General features: G+C 48.7%; 2 protein-coding genes and 1 long non-coding RNA gene across 3 annotated transcripts; 1 reads left to right on the top strand and 2 right to left on the bottom strand.

Moving 5' to 3' along the window:
* Nucleotides 1–74: 74 nt before the first annotated feature.
* On the top strand, nucleotides 75–4,861 carry LOC122209379 (cardiotrophin-1-like). The gene is made up of 3 exons (XM_042921160.1): nucleotides 75–147; nucleotides 1,322–1,440; nucleotides 2,960–4,861. The coding sequence occupies exons 1-3, from the start codon at nucleotides 123–125 to the stop codon at nucleotides 3,422–3,424; spliced, it is 609 nt and encodes a 202-aa protein (XP_042777094.1). The 5' UTR covers nucleotides 75–122; the 3' UTR covers nucleotides 3,425–4,861.
* Nucleotides 4,682–9,100, bottom strand: LOC122210300 (cardiotrophin-2). The gene is made up of 3 exons (XM_042922916.1): nucleotides 9,085–9,100; nucleotides 6,899–7,035; nucleotides 4,682–5,238 (listed from the first exon to the last, which is right to left on the bottom strand). Exons 1-3 carry the CDS (start codon nucleotides 9,098–9,100, stop codon nucleotides 4,780–4,782), a joined length of 612 nt encoding a protein of 203 aa, XP_042778850.1. The 3' UTR covers nucleotides 4,682–4,779.
* A 9,375-nt stretch (nucleotides 9,101–18,475) lies between these two features.
* Nucleotides 18,476–26,463, bottom strand: LOC122209380. Its single transcript, XR_006197576.1, has 2 exons — nucleotides 25,984–26,463; nucleotides 18,476–18,875 (listed from the first exon to the last, which is right to left on the bottom strand). It is a non-coding gene; the product is annotated as an uncharacterized LOC122209380 (long non-coding RNA).
* Between the last annotated feature and the right edge of the window lie 381 nt (nucleotides 26,464–26,844).

Raw genomic sequence — 26,844 nt, 5'->3', positions numbered from 1 at the left:
GGGGGAGATTGTTTGGGGTCTGAGCCCTGATTGGCTGAGCCCGGGCCACGCCCCTACCCCTTCCCCTTCTCCCCCCTTCGGAAGGGGGGCGTGGAGGCAACCGGGATCAGCCAGGGGCCAGCATGAGCCGGAGGGAGGGAAGTCTGGGTAAGGGGCTGAAGGGCCGGAAGTCGAGTGTCCGTGGGGAGCAGGGGTCTGAAGGGCTGGAAGCTGGGGTCAGGGTCCCAGCCACCCCGGGTCCGGGATGGGAGCGGCCTGAACTGGGGAGAGCAGGGCCCCGGTGTCAGGTAACGAGCGGGTGAGCTGTGAGTGAGCTGTGGGAAGGGACAAGAGCCGGAGTTTAGCGGAGGCCTGGGCTGTGCCTTCACAGGGACTTGGGCTCAGGGTTTCTAGATCACGGGTTCGAGTACACCCTGGGAGAGAGGACTGGGAGCTGGGTTTGGACGCCTGGATCCTCTGAGTATTGGGAAAGAATCAGAGTTGGGGGCCAGAGGGAAAGATAGAGTTAGGGAAGGAAGTTTCTTTGGACCACAGGAACCAGTGAGTGACAACGGGAGATGAAAGTCGAGGTTGTTAAGGATAGGGACAGGCGGTGGGAAATTCAGACTTGGGGTGGGGGGCGGGGCGGTAGTTGCCGGGCCAGGACTACATTCCCCAGCATGCCTTGGTAGGCGCGCTGTGCAGCTCGGGAAATGTAGTCATGCTTCCGGGGCTCCACCCTCTAGTTTACGCTAGGAAAGGCTAGTCGTGAATGATGCGGGTTTCTAGCTTTTTGCACAGAAGGTCCTTTGGGGAGGAAATGGGACTTCAGTCTCCCAGTCTGTAGAATGGGCTTAAAGGAGCATTCCGACTTGAAATTCTGTGCTTCAATGATGTTAAACTTCACCATCACTGAGGTACCGAGGTATGTGAAACCTATCCTCAAAGGGCTCCCAGACTGAGGCAGATTAACACAAATAAAGGAGCCATTAAAAAAACTACCTTGGAAGTATGAGTAAATGGCCTAAAATAAAAGGAAAAAGTTAATTTAAGGGAGGGGTGAATCCAGAGGCTGCACTGAGGAGGCAATATTTGAATTTGGCTTTAATAGGATTTCAACAATGATTTGGCATCAGAGAATACATTTCAGGTAGGACAACTGTTTGGCGAATGTCTGGTGCCTCATTTACCATTGGTGGGAATGGGACATAGCCTGCCCAGCTTAAAAGTTGGAGAATTCAGAGCAGAGCTTGTGGATTCAGGAAGGAAGAGCCAGCCTGCAAGAAGTGGTCAAGGCGTAGGGGTTTGGGCTGCCCTCATCCCTCCCCCTTTTTCCCACCAGAAGACCCACAGGCTGACTCCTCAGTCTCACTCCTTCCCCACTTGGAGGCCAAGATCCGTCAGACACACAGCTTTGCCCGCCTCCTCACCAAATATGCTGAGCAGCTGCTCCAGGAATATGTGAGTGGGAATGGGGATGGGGGTGCCAGAGGCCTGAGGAGTGGGGAAGTACAGATCACAGAGGTTCCTGACCACCCTCATTTTTCCACCCTCATTTCCCAGCTGCAGAAAAATGGGACACAATTTGCCATGCTGGCAAATTGGGGAACTGGCCCCTCTCTGTGCCCCAAATGCCCCTGTGTCTGCCCCAGCTTGGAGGCTATCCTACCACACTGCATTAAGACAGAGGCAGAGAGAGTAAAGAGAATTGAGTGAGTGAGTCAGGAAACCTAGGTTCTAGGCTCTCTGTGATCTTGTCACCTTACCACCATGGGCCTTGGTCTCCCCAGCTATTAAAGGAGGCAGTTTAACAAGATGAGTTGTAAACTCATCTACCTGTGCTATACAGAGAGACCAAGAAGGGGTTTCAACATGGGGCAAAAATTCCAGTCCAAGAAGGGACTTTTACAGAGGAGGGGGGATCTGCCACCATCTTTGGTTAGGCATAGGGCGCTACCCAAGGAAGGAGGGTATTTCCACCAATTACTCTGGTGTAGTGGAAGGAGGGTATAGCTTTGAATCAGAAAGACTGTAGGTCTGCTAACTTGCTGTGACTTTGGACAGTAATGGTAACATGAAAAAAGAATGATGTAACAATTATGAAAGTGGAATAAGAGAGAGAACTAGCTTTGTAATTCTGTGAACATTGGTTCAAAATCCAGCTCTGTCCTTTCCTAGATAGATGACCTGGGGCAAGTCAGTTTACCTCAGCAGCCTCAATATCCTCATTTATAAAATCAGCATCATCATAATCATCACATCCATTATTGGAAAGATTAGGAAATAGTGTGTTTAAAGCAGCAAACAGTGCCTGAACCAGAGACAAGATGTCAGCAAAGGATAAATGGTACAGTTGTAGCATGTTTGCAAATTACAAATCTCTTTTATCTTTCATTTGTTCATTTGTATGAACAAATGAGCCCCCTGCAGGTGCAGAGATAGTGGAGGATGAGGGGAGAGAGAAACAGATGGTTTTCAGCAGTCTCTGTGTGATTCTCAGGAAATCCTTAGTAGAAAGACAGGACAGGGAGCTGATCCCGCATTTTACAGATGAGAAGAGTAAGACTCGGGGAAGGGAAATGGTATTGCATGAAACTGCATTGCTAGCAAGTGGCAGAGACTGGATTTGCGCCCCGGTCTGAAAGATGGCATTAATAAAAGAGCTAACATTTATTGTGCCCTTCCAGTGGGCCAGGATCTGCTGGAAGCATTTTACCATGCTCGGAAATACCCTATGAAGTGGATACTGTTATCCATTTTAGAGATGAGGAAACAAAGGCACTGGTGTAAAGCCCACTTTTGGGGGGGGGAGGGGGTCGTGTTGTCGTATCAAACGCAACAGTTGTGTTGGAAGGAATGTGTCATTTGCGAGGTGGGGAAACTAAGGCCCCAGAGAGCGGGAGGAGTGGAGAGTGGAGGAATTCTGTCGCGGCGCCTCTCGGGGAAGGGCGGGGCCCCCCTGACTGCCGTGTCTCCGCAGGTGCAGCACCAGGGAGACCCCTTCGGGCTGCCCGGCTTCTCGCCCCCGCGGCTGCCAGTAGCCGGCCTGAGCGCCCCGGCACCGGGCCACGCGGGCCTGCCCGCGCCCGAGCGGCTGCGGCTGGACGCGGCGGCGCTGACCGCGCTGCCACCGCTGCTCGAAGTGGTGCGGCGCCACCAGGCGGAGCTGAACCCGCGTGCGCCGCGCTTGCTGCGGCGCCTGGAGGACGCGGCGCGCCAGGCCCGGGCCCTGGGCGCCGCGGTGGAGGCCGTGCTGGCCGCGCTGGGCACCGAGACTCGCGGGCCCCGGCCCGAGCCCGCCGCCGCCGCTGCCGCCGCCGCCGCCACCGGCGCAGGCGTCTTCCCTGCCAAGGTTCTGGGGCTCCGCGTGTGTGGCCTCTACCGCGAGTGGGTGAGCCGAACCGAGGGCGACCTGGGCCAGCTGGTGCCCAGTGGCCCGGCCTGAGCGCGGGGCTGCAGCTTGCTGTCACCCCCTCCTAGTCCGTCTCTGTCGGTGCCTAATAAGGGCGGACTGTCTGCGTCTCTCTTGTCTCTGCCACCTCTCTGTGCTTTGTAAGCGCTCCGTGTCTCTTTATCGGACCTCCTTGTGTCTGTGACGTCCCATGTCCATCATTTTCTTGCTTTCCCCCCTCTTTTCCATTGCTTGGGCCTGCCTCCGTCTCTCTTGGTCTCCCCCTTCACCTGTCTCTGGGGGGGGGGGGTCTCTTTGTTTTCCCTTTTCTCCATCTCTTGTCTCCCTTTGGCCCCATGTGAGCAGGTGTACCTCTCCGCCTCATCTCAAGGAGGGGACACCTCATCAACTCTGTTTCTTTCACTGCCTCTCTCTGTCCTTTCCTGGCCAGGGACCTGGCTGCCAGCCCTGGTGGGAGGGCTACTCCAGACAAATTTCAGCCACCTTCCCACAGTGCGTCACTCCCCCTCCTTGCTTCTCCATTTGATGTCCTTTCCCTCCTTCACCTCCTCTGCCCTATCCCCATACCTCCCCCCACCAAGCCAAATCTATGGAGAGAAAAAAAATCAACACCTTAAAACAGTTTTATTCCTGAGAATAAATTAATTTTTTGTAAATAAAATGTTTAAAAATAAAAAAGAACACTAAAGTTACCAGTATATACAGTTGCCGAAAATGGGGAGACACCTTTGGGGAGAAGAGGATCCTTGGGGCACAATCTGGTCCCCCAGACATACCCAAAAGCCACAGTATAAATAGGAGATTAACAAATGCCCCCAGGCCAGGGATATTGTCCATCACTCTAGAACAGGAAGTAGATGTGTCCTGAGCTGGAAACATCTATATGAGTACTTTTTCATTTGGACTTCCATTGATTGGGAAGAAAGTTGGAACAGTGGCTATAGTCAGGGAAGTAGACTAGGGGAGGCAATGAACTCCAGCAAGAAGAGGAGACCTATCTGCTCAGAAAGCCCATAGCTTCATACAGAAAATGAGGTAGAAACAAAAAGGCAGCCCCTGGACCTCCTCAAAATTACAGGAAAAGGAAGGTCTCAGGGAGAGCCCTGGCATTCTTTCCACCCAAGATGGGGGCAACCAGGACCACTGGATTGAAAGAATCCACAAAATGATACCCATAGAGTCCCACCCAGATCTGGAAGGGAGGTCATAGGACCTAGGCAGGAAAGACCCAGGCAACAGGGACTTGAGGCCTGGTTCCTAGGAAATATTCCCAAATAAACAAGCCCTGTCTGCTAGACAAGATGTGTCTCCTTTAGCGAAGAAGCAAGGCAGGAAAGAGTCCATTGGGAAAGAAGTGTTGCAGCCTCTGGCAGGAAGTCCTGCCTCGTCTATCCAGGGTATTTGGCCTTGAGCAGAGCTAAGTCCCTCACAGCTCGGTCTGTCCAGTGGCCATATTCCCGGGTCACTACATAGCCTCGACATTTCCTCTCAAAGGCTGAAGCCCCAAAGGCAACAACACCGAGAGTGTCCTCTTCCGGGGGGATGGGCAGGCCCAGAGCAGTCATGATTGCAGCCATGTTGCCCAACAGGCCTTGGGCCCTGAGTCTTGCGGCGCCGAGCTGAGCCAGCAGGATAGGACTGCCAGGGTTCAGGTCTCTCTGGTCATCCCCTACGAGCTGGAGGTGCTGGGTCAAGGCCAGGAAGGCCCCCTGGGCATGGCCCAGCCGCTCCCCATCATCCAGGGCATGCCAGGTCTTGAAGGAGACAGCGGCAGGAGGCAGGCTGCTGAGCTGAAGCTCAGGGGCTGAGAAACCAGGGTCGCTAAAGGGGCTGCCCTGGTACTGGAGCTGCATGAGAAACAGAGACAGATAGGAATGCGGGGACGGAAGTGGTGCTGACTTCACATCTGCCTTCCATAAGACTGACATCTTCCCAGGGGGAGGAGTTAGTGGGATGTCCTAGCACAGAGCCTGGGCTCTGTTAGGTTCCAGGTTCATGTATAAATTGTACAACTTTGATTCACAGCTTCAGTAATTCCCATGCGTGAAAATGATAAGAAGTAGTATATATAAAGCACTTAGCACAGCACTTGGCATACAATAAGGGCATGATAGGCCACTATATTACATTAATATCATGACATCATGACACTATGATTGTGTTATTTATTATACTATTTTCAGTCTAAATATATTATTGACCACATATAGTCTATATGTATCTTTTTTTTTTAATTTTTTTTAACGTTTATTTATTTTTGAGAGAGAGAGAGACAAAGCATGAATGGGGGAGGGGCAGAGAGAGAGGGAGACAGAATCGGAAGCAGGCTTCAGGCTCTGAGCCATCGGCCCAGAGCCCGACGCGGGGCTCGAACTCACGGACCGCTAGAGCCGAAGTCGGACGCTCAACCGACTGAGCCACCCAGGCACCCCTATATGTATCTTTTTTATTTATAGCATTTAGTTGTTTATGCTTATTAGTTTTATTATAATCATTAATAAATAATTGTTAACATTAAATTTAGTTGAGTGCCTTCTCCATTAAAGTTCTTGCCTCCATAAACCTAGACCCACAAAATCTTAGTGCGCACTGATAAATCCCCAAATTGGTAGCCCACCTAGACCTCCATCACTATTTTAGGTGAAGAAACTGAGGCTCATGGTGCCCAAAGCCACCCAGGGAATGATGGCAGCTATGGCACGAGAAACTAGGTTTAGTAAACTTGACGTGGGCCTGGAATATAGCACAGGGGAGGAGTCACAAATCCTAGGGCCTCCAGGAGCCAGATGGATTGTATAACTGGAGGAAGAAGGCAGAACCAAGATGGGGTGAGGAGGGGCCAGGAGGGTCCCTGTGCCTGTTTTAGACAGGCAGTCATGTTCAAAATTTGAACAAGTATTTCATGGGCCAAACAGAAAACATCTGCAGGGCAGATTCAGCTAGCGGGCCGCTGCTAGTTTGAACTTCTAGACAGTGTGGGGGTGGTGCGGGAGGATTGGCACTGCCAGTGATTAGCTGTGTGACCTTAGGCAAATTATTCACCCTCTCTAAAACTCAGTTTCCTTATCTGTAAAGTGGATTATGATTCTATCTCTCAGAAGTGTTTGAAGAGTCAGCAAGATAATGGGCAGAGTGCCCAGCCCGGGCACATGGCTCAAGTAAGCACATAGCGCCAGGTGATTGTAGAAATAATTATGACCCTGTAAAGTCTTTCTCTGTATGTGCTGTCTTTGACTCTTGTAACAGTCCTGAAAGGTCAGCAAAAGCAGGATCACAAATTCCATTTTGCAGATGAGGAAAAGAGAGAGAGAGAGAAGGAATGACAGCCCAAGGTCACCAGCTATCAGTGACAGCGTTTGAGTGAGTCTCTAGTTGACAGAGCCCCTGTGCCCTCAGACTCATGGGGGAGCCTTCTCCTGGCCTTGCTCTGCTTCTCCTACTTAGAGTTGAGCAAGGAGGGCACTTTCCCTCTCCCCTCATCCCCTGCTTGTGCCCAGTGTCACTCACGTAAGTCTGCAGCAGTGTTGATGTATTCTTCTGCATGTAGAGGGCCAGGCTGTAGGCTTGACTGATGGGCTCAGCTGGCGAGATGGGAGCCCCCAGACTGAGGGGTAGCAGCAGTAGGGTCAACAGGCAGAGGGGGGCTGTCAGAGAAAATCGGAGGTCAGATCAAATTCCTGAGCCTGCCTGCTGGTTCATTCATTTTTTAAAAATGTTTTTTTTATTTATTTATTTTGAGAGAGAGAGCAGAGGAGGGGCAGAGAGAGAGAGAGGGAGTGAGAACCCAAGCAGGCTCCACCCTGTCAGTGCAGAGCCTGATGTGGGGCTTGAACTCACAAACCGTGAGATCATGACCTGAGCTGAAACCAGGAGTCAGACACTTAACCAACTGAGGCACCCTGGCGCCCCAGTTCATTCACTCTTTGTAACAACTCTTCAAGTGGCCACAGACTTTGTGGCCTGCAACAATCTTGTGTATCCAAGTCAGGACAGAATCACCCTGTAAGTAGATTATTTCCAGCCCAGAACATTCCCCTGAACTTCAGACCTGTGTATTCAACTTCCTGCTTGACATTTTCCCTTGGATATTAATAAGATTCTCAACTCAAAATGTCTAATACTCAACTCTCGATTCCCCTTCTACCCTCCTCCCCCAGTCTTCCCCCTCTCAGGCAAAGCTGCTTCCGTTCTTCCAGTTGCTCAGGTCAGAATGTGGGGTCCTCTCTTTGATGCGTCATTCTCTCTTGCTCTCCACATTCACCCCCACAGTAAATCCTATCGGCTCTGTCCTTAAAAGGTAGCCAGTGCAGGTCTGTGTTTCTTGATCTGAGTGCTCATGACAAGGATATGATCACTTTGTGAAAATTCATTGAGCTGTACGCTTAATGAGTTGTACACTTTTATATTTGTTATTTTCAATAAAAAGTTTTAAAACTTGAAAAGATGGATCCAGCATCTACCTACTTCGCCCCTCCTATTGCTACCACCTGAGTCCCGGCCACTAGCACTTCTCACCTGGACTGTTACCGCAGCCTCACCCCTGGTCTCTGCTTTCACCCTTGCTGCCCCTCCCCCCTTCCAACTCCTCAGTCCAGCTAAATCCCTCCTCTGCCTGAACACTCCCTCTGCTCCCACCTCACACTGTGAAAGTGTGTAAGCCAAAGCCCCCAGTGGTCTACAAGGGCTAGCCCCTCTGTATTGGCCTCCTATCTTCTCTAAGCATTCATCCTCAGGCCTTTGCCCTTGCTGGGCCCTGCAGGACCACCCCCAAACCTTTCCAAGGCTGGCTCCTTCTTGTTCTTCAGGCCTCAATTCAGATGAGCTGTCCTGACTGCATATCAAAAGCCCCTTCCCTCTCCCCGATTTATAGTCTTCAGAGATTTGCTATTTCTCTTTATTTATTTGTCTACTTGTTTGTTACTGTCTCTGCCCCTAGAATGTTGGCTCCAGGAAAGGAGAAACTCCCCCTGGTTCATTCGCTGCTGGTTCCCCAGCATCTAGCACAGAGCTTAATAAATATTTGTTGAATGAATGCTGCCATGAACATCCTTATCCCAGGCTCTTTGGGCACTTTTTCAAAGAGGGAATGTCTGGATTGGAGGATGTGCTCACTTTAAATTTGAGTAAATGCCGCCAATTGTCCCCTTAAAGGGCAGGCCCAGTTGTTCCCAGTGTGAGGCTGAGAGAGGAGGAGAATTACCTAAGGTCACCAGCAGGAAGCAATGGAGAGGAGAGGCAAATCAGGATGGCCTCCTTTGTTCCCCTTTCTACATTCCCGAGTTCCCTAAATTCAGAACTTAAGGGAAGACTGATAGTGAAGGCCCATTCATTCATGCATTCATTCAACAAGCTTGGATCTTAGCACTCACCTTCGATCACACAGGCATTATAATTTCCTTACTTAGGACATTATTGTCTGTCTGCAGAATGAAATCTCCATGAGATCATAGATTTTTGTCTGTTTGTTCACTGCTGTATCCCCAAGTGCTAAGAAAACTACCTAGCACATAATAGGCGCTCAATAAATATTTCTTGAATGAATGAATGATCGATGAATGAAGCCTTCTGCATGTAAGGATCTGGCAGTTCCTAGCATGCAGACTGCCAGGTGCATGAGTCATATGGGCCGAGGGCCAGTGAGTACCCCTTCCCTCCTGGTCTCTAGGCCCTGGCACTCTGTCCCCCTCACTCACCTAGCAGATAGCTCATGCTCCCTCCTTGGTTCCTTCCTCTCTCCAGTCTCTGGGTTCTTCTGGGGCACCTATCCTCCTGCCCCTCAGGTGGCTTTATACCTGGGCTGAGCCCTGAGACCGCCCGAGAGGGAGGGAAGGAGTCACACCCTGGGGTGGGTGTGTGTTGGGGGCGCAGGTGCAGAAGCCCCAGAAGCAAGGGACAGCAGGGAAGGGGACACTAAGGTGACACCCTAGTCCCCTACAACCCCCAAACTCGACCTTAAACCCTGGTTGCTGGGAGGGAGGGGTCAAAGGCGGGGAGGGGATTATCGGGGGACAAAGGGGCCGCCCTGCTCCCTGCTGCTCCTCACGTCCTGGGATCCAGTTTCTCGTGAGGAGGCGGCCTCCTGCCCCGCCTCATGGGGACCGGCGCTGCCCGCTCTGGCTCCCTCTCCCCAGGAGTTTGGAAAAGGGATGGGAGTGGTGGCATATGAGCAGCATGGCCAACACCCAGGTACACCCTTAGACAGAGGAACATGTGCACGTCTACACACAGGCTGGCACACGGGTGCACACCAGACGTGTGAGCACACTTGGATACATTCATTCATTTAAGTACGTGTTCACACCGACTGTGCTGCTCCCTCCCTGTTCCAGGTGCTAGGATAGGACCGGAACAAGTCCAACAAAACCCCTGCCCTCAGAGAGCTGACACTCTAGTGGACATGGCTACACGTATACTGAATCACACACACCCTGCCAGGCCTACACGTTACACAGGGAGAATCAGACACACAAGTGCGGACGTGTCCTCACGAATGCATGCAGACAGGTGAACACATAGCCACACCCAGGGGCCCCACCAGAGGCACATGCGTGGAGCAGACATGTACATATATGGGGTGTACACACACCATGGTCACGTGTGTGCACACAGACACACATGCGGCTGGAGGTCAGGAGTCCTGAGATCTAGCCACGTTTTAGTCTCCGCTGTCCTGGAAGATCTTGGGCCAGTGGCCCTCTTCTGCCCAGACACAGCGCATACCAGACACATAGACATATACGTAAGGCCTTTTCCAGCTAGGGAAGGCTTGTGGCAGAGAGGAGTATGGGCAGACAGGTGCTGGGTTCTGGTTCTTCTTCAGAGCTTTCCCAGTCTCTCCATAAGGAAGCACTGTTCAGTTCTAAGCACCTGCCCACCCTCTGGGTCAGAGTGTTCAGGCAGGCCCCTACCCTGCTTCTATCCTGTTGGGGGATGGAATATTGCTCTACCTTCTTTCCTCTTGTGGAGGAAGAAGGCCCATACCCTTCTTACAAAGGCAGGAGATACATCTGTTCACTCATTCACCCATGTATACATTCAATCAGCAGATATCCATGGAGCCTCTACTGTGTGCTGGCACCAGGGCGAATCGTAAGATGGGCTGCACCCCCACCTCACAGGGTGCACAGCCCAGAGTTCACAACAACAAACATGTGAACTGATAAAAAACAAAATTTCCTGAAGCAACAAAGTGCTAAGAAGAAGCCAAAATAGGTTGATGTGATTAGCTTGGGGAGTGGGGGGGTGGGGGGGGTGGGGTTGAGGAGATTTAGATAAGGAGCCTGAGGCCCAGAGAGGGACAGCTACTTACCTGGAGTCACACAGCAAGGCCAGAACAGATCCTAGACTCCTGCCCCCCAACTGGGGACCAGATCTGGGTTGTCCCCTCGGAACTGTGAACTGAAAGAAGGAGGAAGTTGAAGGAAAGATGGGCCTTGGGGTGGGGGATCCTAAATTGGGTCTCCGAGGCCAGGACCTGCCAGGGCTGCCAGAAGGGGCCTGTGCTAGGCAGACAGTGATGTCAGGGGATTAGCCTAGGCCCTTTGAGTGGGTGCACTGAGGCGTAGGCCAGGCCAGGTAATGAAGGGGGGGGTGGCAGAGGAGGAGGGGAGGAGGGGAGGAGGGGAAGAGGGAGGCAGATACTCGATCTGGTGCTATTCACAGGTGGACAGTGGACGTGGGGCTGGGCCTCACTCGAGAAGGCAGGCTCACCCTCACCCGACCTTATCACGTCCTGCTTCTCTTGGGGATTTCTCTCTCTGGACCCCTAGTTTCCCTTCGCAGCTGGAGGAACTGGCCCCCAGCCCAGGCCTGGCTTTGTCCCAAGGCGTCTGTCTTGGCAAAGGTCATCAGCTCTGCCACCCTGTCCGGCCCCACCTCACAGGCCATCTGTCTCCATCTCTGTTTTGGTCTCACCAAAAGCTGCTGCCCGGGGATTCCCCCCAACTTAGGAGCCAGCAGACGTGGGTGCAAGTCCTGCCTTTGTCCCTTGCTAGTTGGGGCCAAACCCCCAACCTCTCTGAGCCTCAGTTTGTTTCCTCATCTGCAAACCGGGTAATAATTCCCACCACCCGGGCTCTCACTGACCCCACCCACCAAGTGCCTTGACTCCTGCTCCTCCCAGGCCTCTAACGGTTACCCCAATGGCACATAAAGCCTCCAACCAATGGCAAAAGACTTGATGCTGCACAACCCCATGTTTGGAGGCCAGTCCCCACAGGCCATACATATGCTCCCAAGAGATCTGTCCTGTCCTTTTCCCAGGACACTGAAGCATGACCCTAGTGTCACCCAGCAGGTCACGTAATGAGACCTATTCAGAACAAATAAATGTGAACTTCAAACCAGATCCTCACCCTGACCCCAGTATTAAGCCCAACCCCATTTGTACCCCTACCTCTTCAGGCAAAGAGAACAGTAAGTACAAAGGCCCTCATGTGGGAGCAGGCATGACCGTTTTCAGGAACAATCAAGGCCAGCAGAGAGAGCAAAGAGACTGGTGGTTGGTGAGGTATGACAGGTTGGGGAGGAGCAAGAGTCACCTTGCCCTCTCCTGCCATCTCCACATCTCCCTTGACTCCTCAGTGCCCTCAGGACACAGTCCAAACTCTGCAGCCTGCCCTTTGAGGCCTGCAATCCCCTAGTCCCTGCGCAGCCTTGCAACTCACTTCTTGCTTTTTCCTACCTTCTCCCTCAGCTCTGCAACCTACTTGCAGGCCTGCTCAACACCAGGCCTTCCTCATGTAATTCTCCCTAGAGAGCTCTCCTGCTCCCTCTTCACCAATACAATCTCATATTTTAAACTTTGACTTGGGTTTTACCTCCTCTGGGAAGCTTTCCCTGTCTCCTCTGCTCCCTCTGGGTTTCCACAGGCCCCGAGTTTCCCCTGTCCATTTACTGATCACCATATGTTGTGATTCTCGGTCTCCCAGTGTCTCTCCCCAATGTAACAGGACGCAGGGACTTGTCATCTCTGCAGCCCCAGCACCAGGCCATGTACAAAGGAGACACTTCAGTGAGTGTCAGGTGAAGGAAGACAAACATAATGGTTCCAGTTCCAAGGAGGCTGGTCTACTGAGAGGAGCACCTGATCTCTCGGAGCCCCCACGTCAGTGCCTCATCCTAATGGAGTGGCAGGATGGAGGGGTGTTGAGGGCTCTTGGAAGAGAGGCCCCCAGTGCAGGGATCATCAGGGTGAAGAGCACAGCCCATTCCATTCAAACCCCATGGCCCTCTGCTGCACTGTTCCAGAGCCCCAGCTGGTAGCCATTGAGGCTGGGCACCTGTCCTCCCGGAGCACACAGCCCGGCAGCTCAGCCTCATCGCCTCCAACATTTCTCCAGTGCTTCCTAGGGGTCTGGTGTTGTTTGAAGCCCTTGTATACACTACCTCATGCTTCCTTTATAGAACTGTCTTCCTCTTTCACAAATGAGGAGATTGAGGCACCGCCAGGTTAAGTGATCACCGCAGGGTCACATGGCTAGCAGGGAGCAGTGCTAGTATTTGAACCCAGGCTCCAGAGCCAGGGCTCTTTATTGTTATCATCACCTATAATCTCTGGGGCTTGACAGTTTCCAGTTCATGAGCCCTTCCCACAGCCCCTGTTGCCCTGGGTTCCCTTCAGGGTTATCTGACAAGGGCTGGCATCCCCATTTTGCAGATGAGATCCAGGAAGGAATGTCACGAGAAGGTGAGAAAGAAAAGAATCCCCCCCCCCTTTTTTTTTTACCAGTCACTCTATACCTAGACATTATCTCACTTAATCCTGTAACAACCCTGGGAAATAGGTTTTATGGTTACTAATGAGGTTTAGAGAGGTTCAGTGACTTGCCAGGATCAGACAGAGAATGAACTGTAGAGACCTTGAACTCAGGTCAAGGTCTGACCCTGAACTCAGGTCAAGGACTGGCTCCAGTGTCTGGGCTACTCCCTGCCATCCCCAGATGAATCTCCTTTGCTGTCTGCACCATATCTGCACCACCAACCGTCCCCAGGCTGGTGGGACACCATGATGGCCAAGTGAGAGACACAGATCCATCAGTGACCTAACTGTATGTCCTAACCCAGTCCCACCCCAGTCGTTGGCAACATCTGCAATCCAGCCAAACTTTGCCTTTGCTTCCTGGACAGCCCTATGCTTGAGGAGGAGGGCCAGAGGAAGAGGTGTAACATGAGGTGTCTTAGTAGAGTCTGACTGGGGATTAGGATTAGGGTGTTGATTTAAAAACTGGGAGAAAGTGGAGAGCCAAAAGGGCTGTCCTCTGTTCAGCAGTTGCATATTGAATCCTCTCTGTGTGAACTGAATTTCCCAAAGTGACACATAAACAGGGTCTGGTCAAAGGAGCAGACTCTCCCAAATAAGAAAAACTTCCCCAAACTCTATTATATTAAACACTATGTGACAGAGATGTGGAACTGGACAAGTAGGTCAATGGAACAGAATAGAAAGACCAGGAATAGACCCATGTATACCTAGGCTATGATAAAAGGGGCATTTAAAATAGGGGAGGGGAGGGGCGCCTGGGTGGCGCAGTCGGTTAAGCGTCCGACTTCAGCCAGGTCACGATCTCGCGGTCCGTGAGTTCGAGCCCCGCGTCAGGCTCTGGGCTGATGGCTCGGAGCCTGGAGCCTGTTTCCGACTCTGTGTCTCCCTCTCTCTCTGCCCCTCCCCCGTTCATGCTCTGTCTCTCTCTGTCCCAAAAATAAATAAAAAACGTTGGAAAAAAAAATTAAAAAAAAATAAATAAAATAGGGGAGGGGGCATCTGGGTGACTCAGTTGGTTGAGGGTCCAACTTCAGCTCAGGTCATGATCTCACGATGCATGAGTTCGAGCTTGGCGTCAAGCTCACTGTTGTCAGCACAGAGCCCTCTTCGGATCCTCTGCCCTCTTCTCTCTCTGCTCGGCCCCCATTTGCATGCGCTCTCTCTCTCTCAAATAAATAACACATTAAAAACAAACAAACAAGTAAATAAACTAATTAATTAGCTAATTGAGGGAGGATAAGAATAAACTATTAAAAGGCATTAGGACAGCTGGAGGAATGCAAACGGGTACAGCCACTCTGGAAAACAGTGTGGAGGTTCCTCAAAAAATTAAAAATAGACCTACCCTATGACCCAGCAGTAGCACTGCTAGGAATTGACCCAAGGGATACAGGAGTACTGATGCATAGGGGCACTTGTACCCCAATGTTTATAGCAGCACTCTCAACAATAGCCAAATTGTGGAAAGAGCCTAAATGTCCATCAACTGATGAATGGATAAAGAAATTGTGGTTTATATACACAATGGAGTACTACATGGCAATGAGAAAGAACGAAATATGGCCCTTTGTAGCAATGTGGATGGAACTGGAAAGTGTGATGCTAAGTGAAATAATCCATACAGAGAAAGACAGATACCATATGTTTTCACTCTTATGTGGATCCTGAGAAACTTAACAGAAACCCATGGGAGAGGGGAAAGAAAAAAAAAAAAAAAAGAGGTTAGAGTGGGAGAGAGCCAAAGCATAAGAGACTCTTAAAAACTGAGAACAAACTGAGGGTTGATGGGGGGTGGGAGAGAGGGGAGGGTAGGTGATGGGCATTGAAGAGAGCATCTTTTAGGATGAGCACTGGGTGTTGTATGGAAACCAATTTGACAATAAATTTCATATATTAAAAAAAAAAGGACAGGTGGAAAATTATACGTGAACGTTTGGATGAGATCCTATAATGCATGCAGCTGGTGCATCCCTTTTACTAGCAGTGCACCTATCTCATGGCTGATGTGACTCCTGCTACTAGTGACTCACAGCTGCTTCCTTCTCCCCCTGATCCAGGGACCCATTTACAGCAAAGGAAGTGCTGTGGTGGACACACTGCCATTTGCCGTACCATCAAGAAGCCGTTGGCCTGTTAAGGTAACGGAACGGTCTCTGGAAGGTGCAGCTGAGATGCTGGCGTGGAGACCATATAGTATTATCTTTTAGAATGCAACATATGCCTTAAACCAATGGCTGTTTCATGGTGCTGTGCCCAAGAACATAGGTATATGAGTCTGGAAACCTAGGATTAGAAGCAGGAGTGGTCCTGTTTACCATTAGTCCCAGTAACCTCCTTGGGGAATTTGTGCTTCCAGCCCCCTAACTTTAGGTCCTATGGGTCTAGAGATCCCAATTCCCAGAGTGCAGAGGGACATTTCTGCAAGGGGACATGGCAAGAGTCCCGGTGAATTTTGAGCGACACCTGCCGCCTGGTCACTTCTGTCTCCTTGTGCCAATAAACCAAGAGGCAAAGAAAGGACTTGCCAAAGGTCATCACCAGAAGGTAGGACAGCTGCTATGGAATAGGGGCAGGAGGACCATGTTTAGCACGCAGGCAATCGATCCATTGGGACATCTCCAGATACCTGTCCTGAGTTTTATTTGTAAATGGGCAAGTACAATAGCCATGGCCTGACAGGGCATGGTAACTAGGGACTCAACCCTTCTGGGATGATGGCCAAGGTCAACTTACCAGCAAGCTATTGAGACTAGCAGAAAGACTAGTTGAAGCCCAGGGTAGAAGGGAAGGGGAGAGCTAGAATAAGTGCGTGGCAGAGGAAGGAGATGATGACTATCAGGGGAGGAACTAATTCTCCTCTTCTAAGTTTACCCAGAAATTGTGACCAATCAGAATGCTAGAGAAGCTGTACCTGGATGGAGTGAACTTCAGGGGAAAAGCAAGTAGATCTGAGCAGTGCAAAGGTGAAGTGTCGTGCGTGCTGCTGCTGCCCCACCAGATCCCTTTATCAATAGTACACCCATCGCCCAGCTGCCCCCATCTCTGGAGAACTGCCCAGCACTCCTCCTCCTTAGCCAATGGCCGACTGGCACAGATGTGTGAAAGGCCTTACCTCCAGGTGGCACTAACCTGTTAGTACAATGTGGGCTCCAGAGCTTTCTCTAGCATCAAACCAAAGCTAGTCAACAGCCAAGACCACATTCTTGCTCAGTTTTCCTCACTGCCCTAATCCTTATGACCTAATTTTTCTTCTGAGAACGTTGCCTATGTCACTTGGTCAAGAATCCCCATCTCAGGCTGTTTCTGGGGACCCTACAGCATTTCCCCTTCTAACACCATTAAGAATAAATAAATGATAAAGACTTACATGTGAAAGAGATCTCTGAAATTATGAAGCAAAAATATAGAAGAATACTTTTAAGTCTTCGGTTTGAGCATTATTTGCAAGAGCCAAGACAAGGCAACAACCTAAGTATCCACGACAGATGAATGGAGAAAGAAAATATGGTTTGAGGGGAGCTGGGTGGCTCAGTTGGTTGAGCCTCCAACTCTTGATTTCAGCTCAGGTCCTGATCTCATGGTTCCCCTATGTCGGGCTCTGTGCTGACAGTCTGACAGTGCGGAGCCTGCTTGGGATTCTCTCTCTCTGCCCCTCCCCCCCACTCTCCTCTCTCAAAATAAATGTATAAACTTAAAAAAAGAAAGTGTGGTGTGTGTGTACAACGGAATACTATTTAGCCATAAACAGGAAGGAAATCCTGATATTTCAGGATGGACTTTAAAGGCATTATGCTAAGTGAAATAAGTCAGACCAAGAAAGATAAACACTGTATGATCGAACTTATTTGTGAAATCTCAAAAAACCAAACTCATAGAAAAAGAGATCAGATTTGTGTTGTGAGGTGGGGGTTGAGGGTGGAGAATTACGTGAAGATGGTCAAAAGGTATAAACTTCCAGTTATAAAATAAATAAGTACTGAAGATGTAATGTACAACATGATGACTATAGTTCACAGTGCTGTGTGATATATCTGAAAGTTGCTAAGAAAGTAAATTCTAAAAGTTCTCATCACGGTGGCGGGGGGAACATTTTTGTGTTACTGCATGAGGTGATGGATGTTGACTAAACTTATTGTGGTAATCATTTAAAAATATGTAGATATATGACATATATATGTCAAGTCATTATGCTATACACTTTAAACGTGTACAGTGTTCTATGTCAATTACATATTAAAACTGGGAGGGAAAAATAAAAGAAAACCTTGGGCTAAGAGAAAGCTTTCTTTTTAAAAGTATTTTTTAGGTTTATTTATTTATTTTGAGAGAGAAAGAGAGCACAAATGGAGTAGGGACACACAGAGAGGGAGAGAGAATTCTAAGCAGGCTCCACACTATCAGACTGTAAGACTGTTAATTTCTTAAACCTTCAACATTTCATATGCAATTGAGCTGGTTTTCCCATAAATAGTTTTTTTTTTTCAATTTTTTATTTTAGAGAGAGAGAGAGAGAGAGAGAATCCTAAGCAGGCTCCAGGCTCAGTGTGGAGCCTGATGTGGGGCTCAATCCCATGACCCTGAGATCATGACCTGAGCCAAAATCAAGAGTCGAACACTCAACTGACTGAGCCACCCAGGTGCCTCTTTCCTGCAAATAGTTCAAGTTGCCTTAGCATGCAGAAGGGACTTTTGTATGGCAAACTGAAAAACCAAGTTGGTTCTCCTGTGCAACGATTTGAGTGTGTATGTGCTTATCAGTAACACTGAGTGTGTGAAAATATCCCAAGGCCCATTTCCCCCACCTAATCCCTTTCTCGTGAAATAGGGCAAATCCATGAATCAAGAGAGTAGGAAAGGAAACATCTAGGTACAGCATTTTACAGAGTAAATACTGTAAGGATCATATCCTACAGATGAGGAAACTCAGAGAGGTGAGGTCACACAATGCTCCACAGATAGTGTTAAAACCAAGCCTCTAAACCAACTCTATCTGATTCCAGACTTCAGTAGACAAATGAATCCCCTGGGATGCTCTTAGAAGTACATATTTTTGGTCCCCACTCAGAGATTCAGTAGGTTCCAAGGAGCCCAGGCATCTGCATTTTTAGTATGGGAGCTATTGCCACCCCATCTCCTGGGGGATTCTGGGTCCCACTTTGAGGGATACTGAATATTACATACAACTCTGTCTTCCAAACAGGACCAGGGCTGGCAAGGAAAAAACCACAAGAGGTAGGTGAACTGTTGTAGATTAAAGAGATTCAGGAGACATAACAACAGGATTAGTTATCTTTTGCCGTGTAACAAGTTTCCCCGGAACCTTGTAGTTTAAAATAACATTCATTATTTCCATTTCCATTTCTGTGGGCCAGAGGCTGAGACTCTCAGCAGCCTGCAAACATTGTCAGGGTGCAGTCATCTCAAGGGGCACGGGTATCTGCTTCCAAGTCCACTTATGCGGTGTTGGCAGGATTCAGTTCCTCAAGGGTTGTTGGTCTGAAGGCTTCAGTCCTTCCCCCGCTTGTAGCGGGAGGTTGTTCTCAGTTCTTGCCATGTGGACCTCTCCTTGCGGCAGTTCACAACAAGACATCTTGTTTTATCAGAGAAGCAGAGAAGAGTGCCAAGATGGAAATCACAGTCTTTTGTAGCCTTATCTTGAAAGTATGGTCCCATCACTTTTGCTGATTCTATTCATTGCACAGGCAAGTCACTAGGTCCAGCCTTTGTTAAGGGGAGGGGAAGACCAGAAGGCAAGGATCATTTGCAGCCATGTCAGAAGCTCCCTATTTCAACAACCAAATGTATGAAGTTGGTTTGGGTTCTGATTTCACTAAGCCAACTGTACAGACACATTTATGAGATAATCCAGGAAATCTGAACATGGACTATGTATTAGATGATATTAATTAAGGAATTACCATTATTTATTTAGAAGTGACAAATGTCTGCGGTCATGCTAAAAAAAATTCCTTAGGTCTTAGAGACATACCCTGAAGAATATCATAAATTAAATGTTATGATGTCTGGGATTTGCTTTAAAATAATACAACAGGGGTTGGAGGAGGGGAGGAGTGGGGTTATAGTTGAAACTGGATTAGTTATATGTGGATAATGGTTACACGGATATGGGGGGGTTATTACACTGCTCCTACTCTTACATGTGTTTGAAATTTTCCACAATAGAGAGTTAAAAATCAAACTGAATTGAAGCTAAAAATGGTACACCGCAAGTTGAAAAAACATACAAAGCCTAAAGCTGTTGCATACTGAGTGTATTTTAATTGGTGGAAAAGACAACAAGAGTAACATTTCAGATGGGGAAAGATGACCATAAATATGAAAAAGAGGGGGGGAAAAAGGAAGGAAGGAGTGGGGGGAGGGTGGAGGAGGAATGATAGAATTAAGCTTGGCAGCCGGCTGGCTACAGGAGGTGGCTGATCCCTGATCTCTGCTTAACCAAAGCAACAGGGATTCAGGTCATTCTAGTGGAACTGAGAGCTTGGGGCAGCAGCAAATCCAAGCCCTCAGGGCTTTTAGTATCTGTGAAGGACTAGCTTGAGTTTAGAGTTTGCCTTGGGCCTAGAGGGATGGGGAAGCTGGGCCCATTTCAGCAAGGGCATAGAAGCAGGAGGCCCAGTATCAGCTGGTGGGGATGTATTATATTGGGGTTCAAAGTTCTCCACAGTTCATTACAAGGATGCAGTACTGTGCAGGAGGCCACAGTCTTGTCTTACAGATCCTAGAGGGTGGGGAGAATAAATCCCAAACCCTCATCTCTAGACATTCTGGATTAGGCCAGGAAATTTGCATCAAAGCTGCCTAGCATGGGGCTTGGCATACAAGAAGTATTTACTACCCATTTATTCAATCTAGTGGCAGTGGTAGTGATCCTCAACCAATGAGATGTGTACTTCAGAATTTTCTAGAAAATGTCATTTGATTCTTTACAATTGTGGTTCTTTACAAAGGTAATGTAGTCATTTGGGGACAGATAACTCATTTGGTTCAACACGCAAAAGGGCCGAAAAGGCATCTGTTCAGTGCAAAGGTTTTCTCCTACCTGTGCTCCCCAGCCACCCAATTCCCCTCCCTGGAGGCAACCAAGGCTACTTGTTTCTTCTGAATATTTTCAAGGACATTTTATGAATCTGTAATCAAATTTGTATGTTTGGATTTTGCCTTTGTAAAACAAACAGTAACAAACCACACACGTTATTCTGCTCCTTGCTTTTTTCACTCAATATTTCTCAACTATTTGCAGTGACATGGATAGAGCTGGAGAGTATAATGCTAAAGGAAATAAGTCAGAGAAAGACAAATACTATATTATTTCACTAATATGTGGAATTTGAGAAACAAGACAAAGGGGAAAAAATAAGAGAGAGAGAGAGAGAGAGAGAGAGAGAGAGAGAGAGAGGCAAACCAAGAAACAGACTCTTAACTATAGAGAACAAACTGATGGTTACCAGAGGGGAGGTGCAGGAGGGAATGGGTGAAATAGGTGATGGAGATTAAGGAGGGCACCTGTCCTGATGAGCATTGGGTGATGTATGGAAGTGTTGAATCACTATATTGTATATCGGAAACTTACATAACACTGTATATTAACTGACTGGAATTAAAAAACTTAAAAAACAATGTTGCTCAAAAATCATCTCATACTAGTTCTTTGTTTTAAACCACAATTTTATCTGTTTGTTCTACTTTTACAAGAAAGTGGAAGAAACTGAAATATGTCTGAAAAGGTTGCAAGTAATATTCTGAGTTCATTGCATAATTTAAACCCCTAACTTCTATATCCATTCTAAGCTAGAAGACTTGTCACAATTGTGTTCTTCTTCCCCCCCTTATTATAGTATAGTGGTTTGTTGTTGTTTATTGTGGTCAAATACATATATACGTATATATTTATTTATTATATATATATATTTATTATACATATATGTATAATACATATATACATAAATACATATATGTACTTATATATGTATTTATTATATATGTATATATATAATACAATTTATCATTTTAAAAACTTTATTTATTTTGGGAGAGAGACATAGGAGGGGCAGAGAGAGACAGAGAGAGAGAGAGAGAGAGGGAGAAAATCCCAAGCAGGCTCCACACTGTCAGTGCAGAGTCCAATGTGGGGCTTGAACTCGTGAACCATGAGATCATGACCTAAGCTAAAACCAAAAGTCAGCCACTTAACCGACTGAGACACCCAAGTGCTCCACCATTTTATTCATTTTTAAGTGTACAGTTCAGTGGCATTAATTATATCCACATTCTTGTGGACCATCACCACCATCTATCTCCAGAACTTTTTAATATTCCGACTGAAACTCTGTACCCACTAACTTTCCATTCCATTTCCCCCAGGCCCTGGGTAACCACCATTCCACTTTGTCTCTATGAATTTGAGCACTCCAGGTACCTCATATCAGTGGAATGATACTGTATTTGTTCTTTTTTTCTGGATTGTTTCACTTAGCATCCTGTTTTCAAGGTTCATCCATGTTTTAGTGTGTCAGAATTTTATTCCTTTTTAAGGTTGAAAAGTATCTCATTGTATATATATATATATATATATATATATATATATACACACACACACACACATAATTGTGTATATATATACACACACACATATGTATATGTATATGTATATGTATATGTATATGTATATGTATATGTATATGTATTTGTATTTGTATATGTATTGCTGCAGGAACCCACTTAGTGCATAGATCCTGGCTCCTGAACGGAAGTGGACATCTGCAAAAAGAAATGTCATATATCTACATGATAAATTTCAAGAGGTTCAGGGAGAAATTTCTACTGGTAGTCCATGCTACGTGGTAGTCCATGCTACCAGTAGAAACTCAGCTTACTATGGACATCAGATTCTCTGGGAACACTAGCAAGAGCTCTACTGAAGGTTTCTGTGGCCACGTGAAGCCACACCCATTGCCGAGCATTTCACTTCTGGGATCTTCATTAATCAGATCCAGGCAGCCTTGGGGGAGCCTTGCTTTTTGTGATGATTGATCCCAGGGCTGACTATCATCCTCTCACAGAGGCATTTTCTGTTCACTTGTCCATTATAGTTCAGTGTATATCAGACTCCTTCCTACTTCATATGGACGATGCCAAACCATAAGACAATAAGAGTTTACTCAGCAGGTATCTCGTGCTGGGTGCTTGCCCAGAAAATCCCCTATATGGTGACACTAACTTTCCCTAGGACCCTTAAGAAGCTGTATTTGTCATTAAGGTTTCTCACAAGTATGCCAGTTCTTCTCCTAGGCATGTGAAGAGATCTCTTTTCTGCCCCCTTTGAAGTTAGGCAAAGTTATGGACTGGTCAATACAACGTGAGCAGAACTGTCACATGGAGTCACAGACACATAGCAAGATGGAGCTTGTTTCCTGAGTGACGAGAATGAGCAGACCCCACTAGACATGCAGAATGAGCAAGAAACAGACCATTTTTGTTATAAGCCACCAAACTTGGGTGTTATTTGTTACTACAACATAACCTAGCCTATCCTGGCCGATACAGAAGCTATGAATGTCTACAGAGATCCAGAAGAGATCCAGAAGGAAGACCAGCCACTGCTAAAAAGGAACTTCGGGATAAATGGGCTGCTCCAGCTCCTGAATTCAGTGCGCTCATTCCAAGGTTGCAGATAGTTCTGAAGGCAGACAGGTGCCCTCCATTCCTTTTTAGCAGTTCCTCACTAGAGACTGAGTGGTTCGACCTGTTTCCAAAACCGGTCTGTAGTCCTATAGCCTAGGACCTCGGAATGAAAAACACCACCACTGAGTGGTCTTAAGTCATCCTTGCAAAGTGTCTTACACAAAATGCATAAATAAGGTTGACAGAAAACAGCCATCATTTTTGTACAAATGAAAAGGGGCTCATGAGTGCCGTATTCCTTGACTTTACTGATTTTTGAGGTCTGTCATCTTTTTTTTTAATTCTTTTAAAACATTTATTCATTTTTGAGAGTGAGAGAGATAGAGTATGAGTGGGGGAGAGGCAGAGAGAGAGGGAGACGCAGACTCAGAAGCAGGCTCCAGACTCTGAGCTGTCAGTACAGAGCCCGATGCAGGGCTCGAACCCCCGGACCGCGAGATCATGACCTGAGTGACGCTTAACCGACTAAGCCACCCAGGCACCCCTTGAGGTCTGTCATCTTTATATTTTAATGTCCACATGGTCGACATTTAATGTCAACATTGTAGTCTTTTCAACTCCTGTAAATGTTAACAATATCTGCTCATGGTAAAAATGTCAAACTGCAGAGTAGGGTGTAAAGTGAAAAGTAAAAGTCCTCCTATATCTTATATATGCAATCTCACTCTGCCACCCCCCACCCCCACCCACCCAGCTGGGGGCACAGGCACAGAGCCTGGCACTGGGGTGTTATACATATAGTGTAAGAAATGGTCTTGACCCTCAATAGGCTCTTTCTGGTTGTCTCAGTTAATGGAATGGGGCCAAGAATGCTTACATTCGAACTGAAGCAAGCTGGGAGGGGACTGTGTTGCACTGGTGAGTACATGTCTTATCCAAAGCGACAGCCTTTTGCTCAGGTCCAGTTGTTTCTTGTTCAAGGAACAGAGACTCAGTGTTACTAGATTTCAGGATTTCAAGTGAAAATGGAAATCCATTTTTGCAGGAGATACTTGTTGCTATGCCAAACTAAGCACACACGTTTGGCTGGATTTGATCAGTTTGCAGATGTTGCAGTAGTCCTCAGGATGGGCTCTGGAGTCTGGGTTTGAATCCTGGTTCTACAACTCATCTATCTGGGCCCTAGTTTCCTCATCTATAAAAGGGGATTCTACCTCATTGGATTCTTCTGAGAATCAAGTAAGATGCTGAAAGCACTTAATAACATGTGAGGTGGACACCTCATAAAGCTTACAATGTAGGGAAAGAGTCAATAAATGAACTTCATGTGGGAATTGCAGGAAGACTTCATTGGGACAGTGGCATTTAAACAGAAACCTGAAGAATGAATAGTTAATTGGGTAGAAAAGTGGGAAAGAAGGGGAAGGAAATAACAGGCAGTGGGAAAAACCCGTGAGAAAGCCCTGAACAATCATGTAAGCCAACGCTAAAGCAGTGAGGACATAGAGGAAACAGCCGTCTGGAGGCCAAGGATTTCCTGACAAAGTGGTAACTGGAAGGAGCTTCAGTTCAGCCTGAGGGAGTCCCTGCAAACTTAAGATTTCATACTACTCTGGCCACTGTTAACTTCCCGGACAGAAAAACCACACACACCAGGTCTTCTGCAGAGCCCTCTAACCCTCTTCTCTCAAACGGAGAAGAAGGCAGGCGGGGGTAGGGTTTGGCCTTGGGGTCAGAAGTGAGTAGTTTTCCAGCAGAGAAGGGAGATCAAGAGGGCAGGTAAGAAGGCACAAAGGTGGGAAGCAACCCTATTTGCTCTGGCGGCTGAGATGTTTAGAGGGATGCCTCCAAGGCTGGCTGGGCGGGATGCAGAACCTAGTTTCAGGCTGAGCAATCTCGCCTGCTGCAGGACCTCAGTCAAATGGAGAATGGGCGCCCCCTGGGAGCAGTGTTCGGTAGTGGACGCTGGAGAACCAAGATGAAGTGGGCGGGGAGAGGAGGGGGTGCGGCTCAAGATAGGGGGAGACTGCCTGCCACAGTTTTCTTCTCACAGGAACTGACCCCTTTCGCATGATGGATTCCTGGGATCCCAGAAAAGCTGGGCAGGAAGGGACCTCGAAAAAGGAACTACCAACACATGCCCCGTGTCAGGCCCTGAGCTGGGCACTTTCGTGAACATTGTCCTAGTATACCTAACTCTACTTGGAGATAGGTCTCCTTATCCCCATTTTTCAGATAAGAAAACCGAGGTTTGGTGATTTCCCAAGGAAGGGCGGAGATTTTGTATGACTCCAGAGCCTTTTCCCTGGAGTCCTCAAGACTTGGAAGATACCTATACCAGGAGGTTTGGGGGAACAAGCATCGGGTGTGAGGCACCCAAGCTCTCCAAGAGACAACAGCACGATGGTACTTTCGGCGAGAACCACGCCTCCCTTGTCGCGACAATACTGATTACTGTTGCTTTCCTTTACGAGCCTTACCATCAAATATGAAGTCCTTGCCATACGCGAGGATAGACATTATATATTACTTAGATCGCCCGACGTGTTTCTCCCTCACCTACATTGATCCCCACTGGTGACATAAATTCTCCCCCTCCACTAGCAAGACAAGGCGTGGGACTACATTTCCCGGCAGGTCGTTCAGAAAGAGGTGGTGGGGAAAGGAAGACAGAGACTCTCGCTTTCCGTAGGCTCGCAATTTGGCGTGTCCGCCGTGATGCACATTTCAACAGCCCACGTCCTTTCTCTGGAGAGCTAAGGAAGGGACTACGTCCCCCAGCAGGCACTGCCGCAGAGAGCGAGTGATAGGCAGCCATCATTACTGTAGTCAATTTTTCCCGTTTCCACAGGGAGCAGCCTCAGTGCGCGGACTACAAAACCCAGGTCGCCGTCTCCCCTTCCCTCCGGCCCGCATCTTTCTTGATTGTCCCCGCCCCTTTCCCCTTCCATTGTCTCGACCACAGATAATGGAGCGGAGCTGGGAAGACTGCAACTCCCGTCAGGCTCTGCGCCACAGGGAGGGGGGGATTTCGATATTACAGGCAGGCGAGGAGCCCAAGGTGGCAGAATGAGGCGACGGGGAGAGGCCAGGTAGCCTGCCATCTTTATAGTAGTCTCCTTATTCTCGCGGTTCCGCCATTCTTAAGGCACACTAGAAGACTAAAAAACTACTACTCCCATCGCACCTCATAAGACCGACTGCTAGTCAGGTGTACGCCCCTCTTCCGCCATCTTGTTTGTAGTCCTCATTCCTTTTCACCTTTCCATTGTTCCTGACGAGTAGAAATGGCAGCGGGAAGGCAGCAGATGGACTGCGACTCCCGTCAGGTACCACACACGCGGAGGGTTGTGGACAGGAGGGCGTGTGAGTGCCTGGGAAGGAGGTCGGGTCGGGGGAGAAGGCCATCTTGTTTGTAGTCATCGTTCCCGCTCCTTCTCTATCCTCTGCAACGGGGAGCCTCGGGGCAACCGGACTATAACTCCCGGCATCCTCGGCTCCCGGCTTGGCACGCCCTCCGCCATCTTGTTTGTAGTCCCCGCTGGCCCCAGCGTCCCATTGTTCCTACGGTATCACCGGCGTCCGCAGGACTACGATTTCCGTCGTGCCCTGCGCGTGTTCGCCCTGGAAAGTGGAGGTGGTGGGGAAAGGAGGGGGCAGGGGGCGGGGTTCCTCTGGGAGAAGGAGGGAGTAAAGAGGAGGAGGAGGAGGAGGGAAGGAGGAGGGAGGGGTGGGGGAAGAGAGGAGGAAGGAGGAAGGAGCTCTGGAGGGATGAGAGAGGCGGCCAGGGCCCCGGGCCGAAGCAGCGCGGGGCTGGGGGACCAGGGGGGCTGAGGCACCCCAATTGCCCCCTCCCCCTTTCCCTGCCCCCTTCCATCCTTTCCTTCCACCTTCCAGCTTAAGGAAGGGGATTTATTCAAATTTTATTTAAACCCCTATCTCCGGAGGGTCGCGCGCTGGGGGGAGGGGGCGAGGGCGGGGGCGCGCGCAGGCTGGGGGGGCGGGGCCGAAGCAGCTTCCTTCACCCCCCTCCGCTCGCCCCGTAGCC

Source organism: Panthera leo, chromosome E3, assembly GCF_018350215.1.
Source record: "Panthera leo isolate Ple1 chromosome E3, P.leo_Ple1_pat1.1, whole genome shotgun sequence".
Taxonomy (NCBI): domain Eukaryota; kingdom Metazoa; phylum Chordata; class Mammalia; order Carnivora; family Felidae; genus Panthera; species Panthera leo.
This window is presented reverse-complemented; position numbering and strand designations above follow the sequence as displayed.

Bases quoted from the DNA above. Each gene is read 5' to 3' on its own strand.
- LOC122209379 (XM_042921160.1), top strand. From the start codon at position 123: ATGAGCCGGAGGGAGGGAAGTCTGG. The intron at 148-1,321 runs GTAAGGGGCTGA...TTTTCCCACCAG, and splicing joins CCGGAGGGAGGGAAGTCTGG to AAGACCCACAGGCTGACTCC. The intron at 1,441-2,959 runs GTGAGTGGGAAT...GTGTCTCCGCAG, and splicing joins AGCAGCTGCTCCAGGAATAT to GTGCAGCACCAGGGAGACCC.
- LOC122210300 (XM_042922916.1), bottom strand. The intron at 5,239-6,898 runs GTGAGTGACACT...TTTCTCATGCAG, and splicing joins CAACACTGCTGCAGACTTAC to CTCCAGTACCAGGGCAGCCC.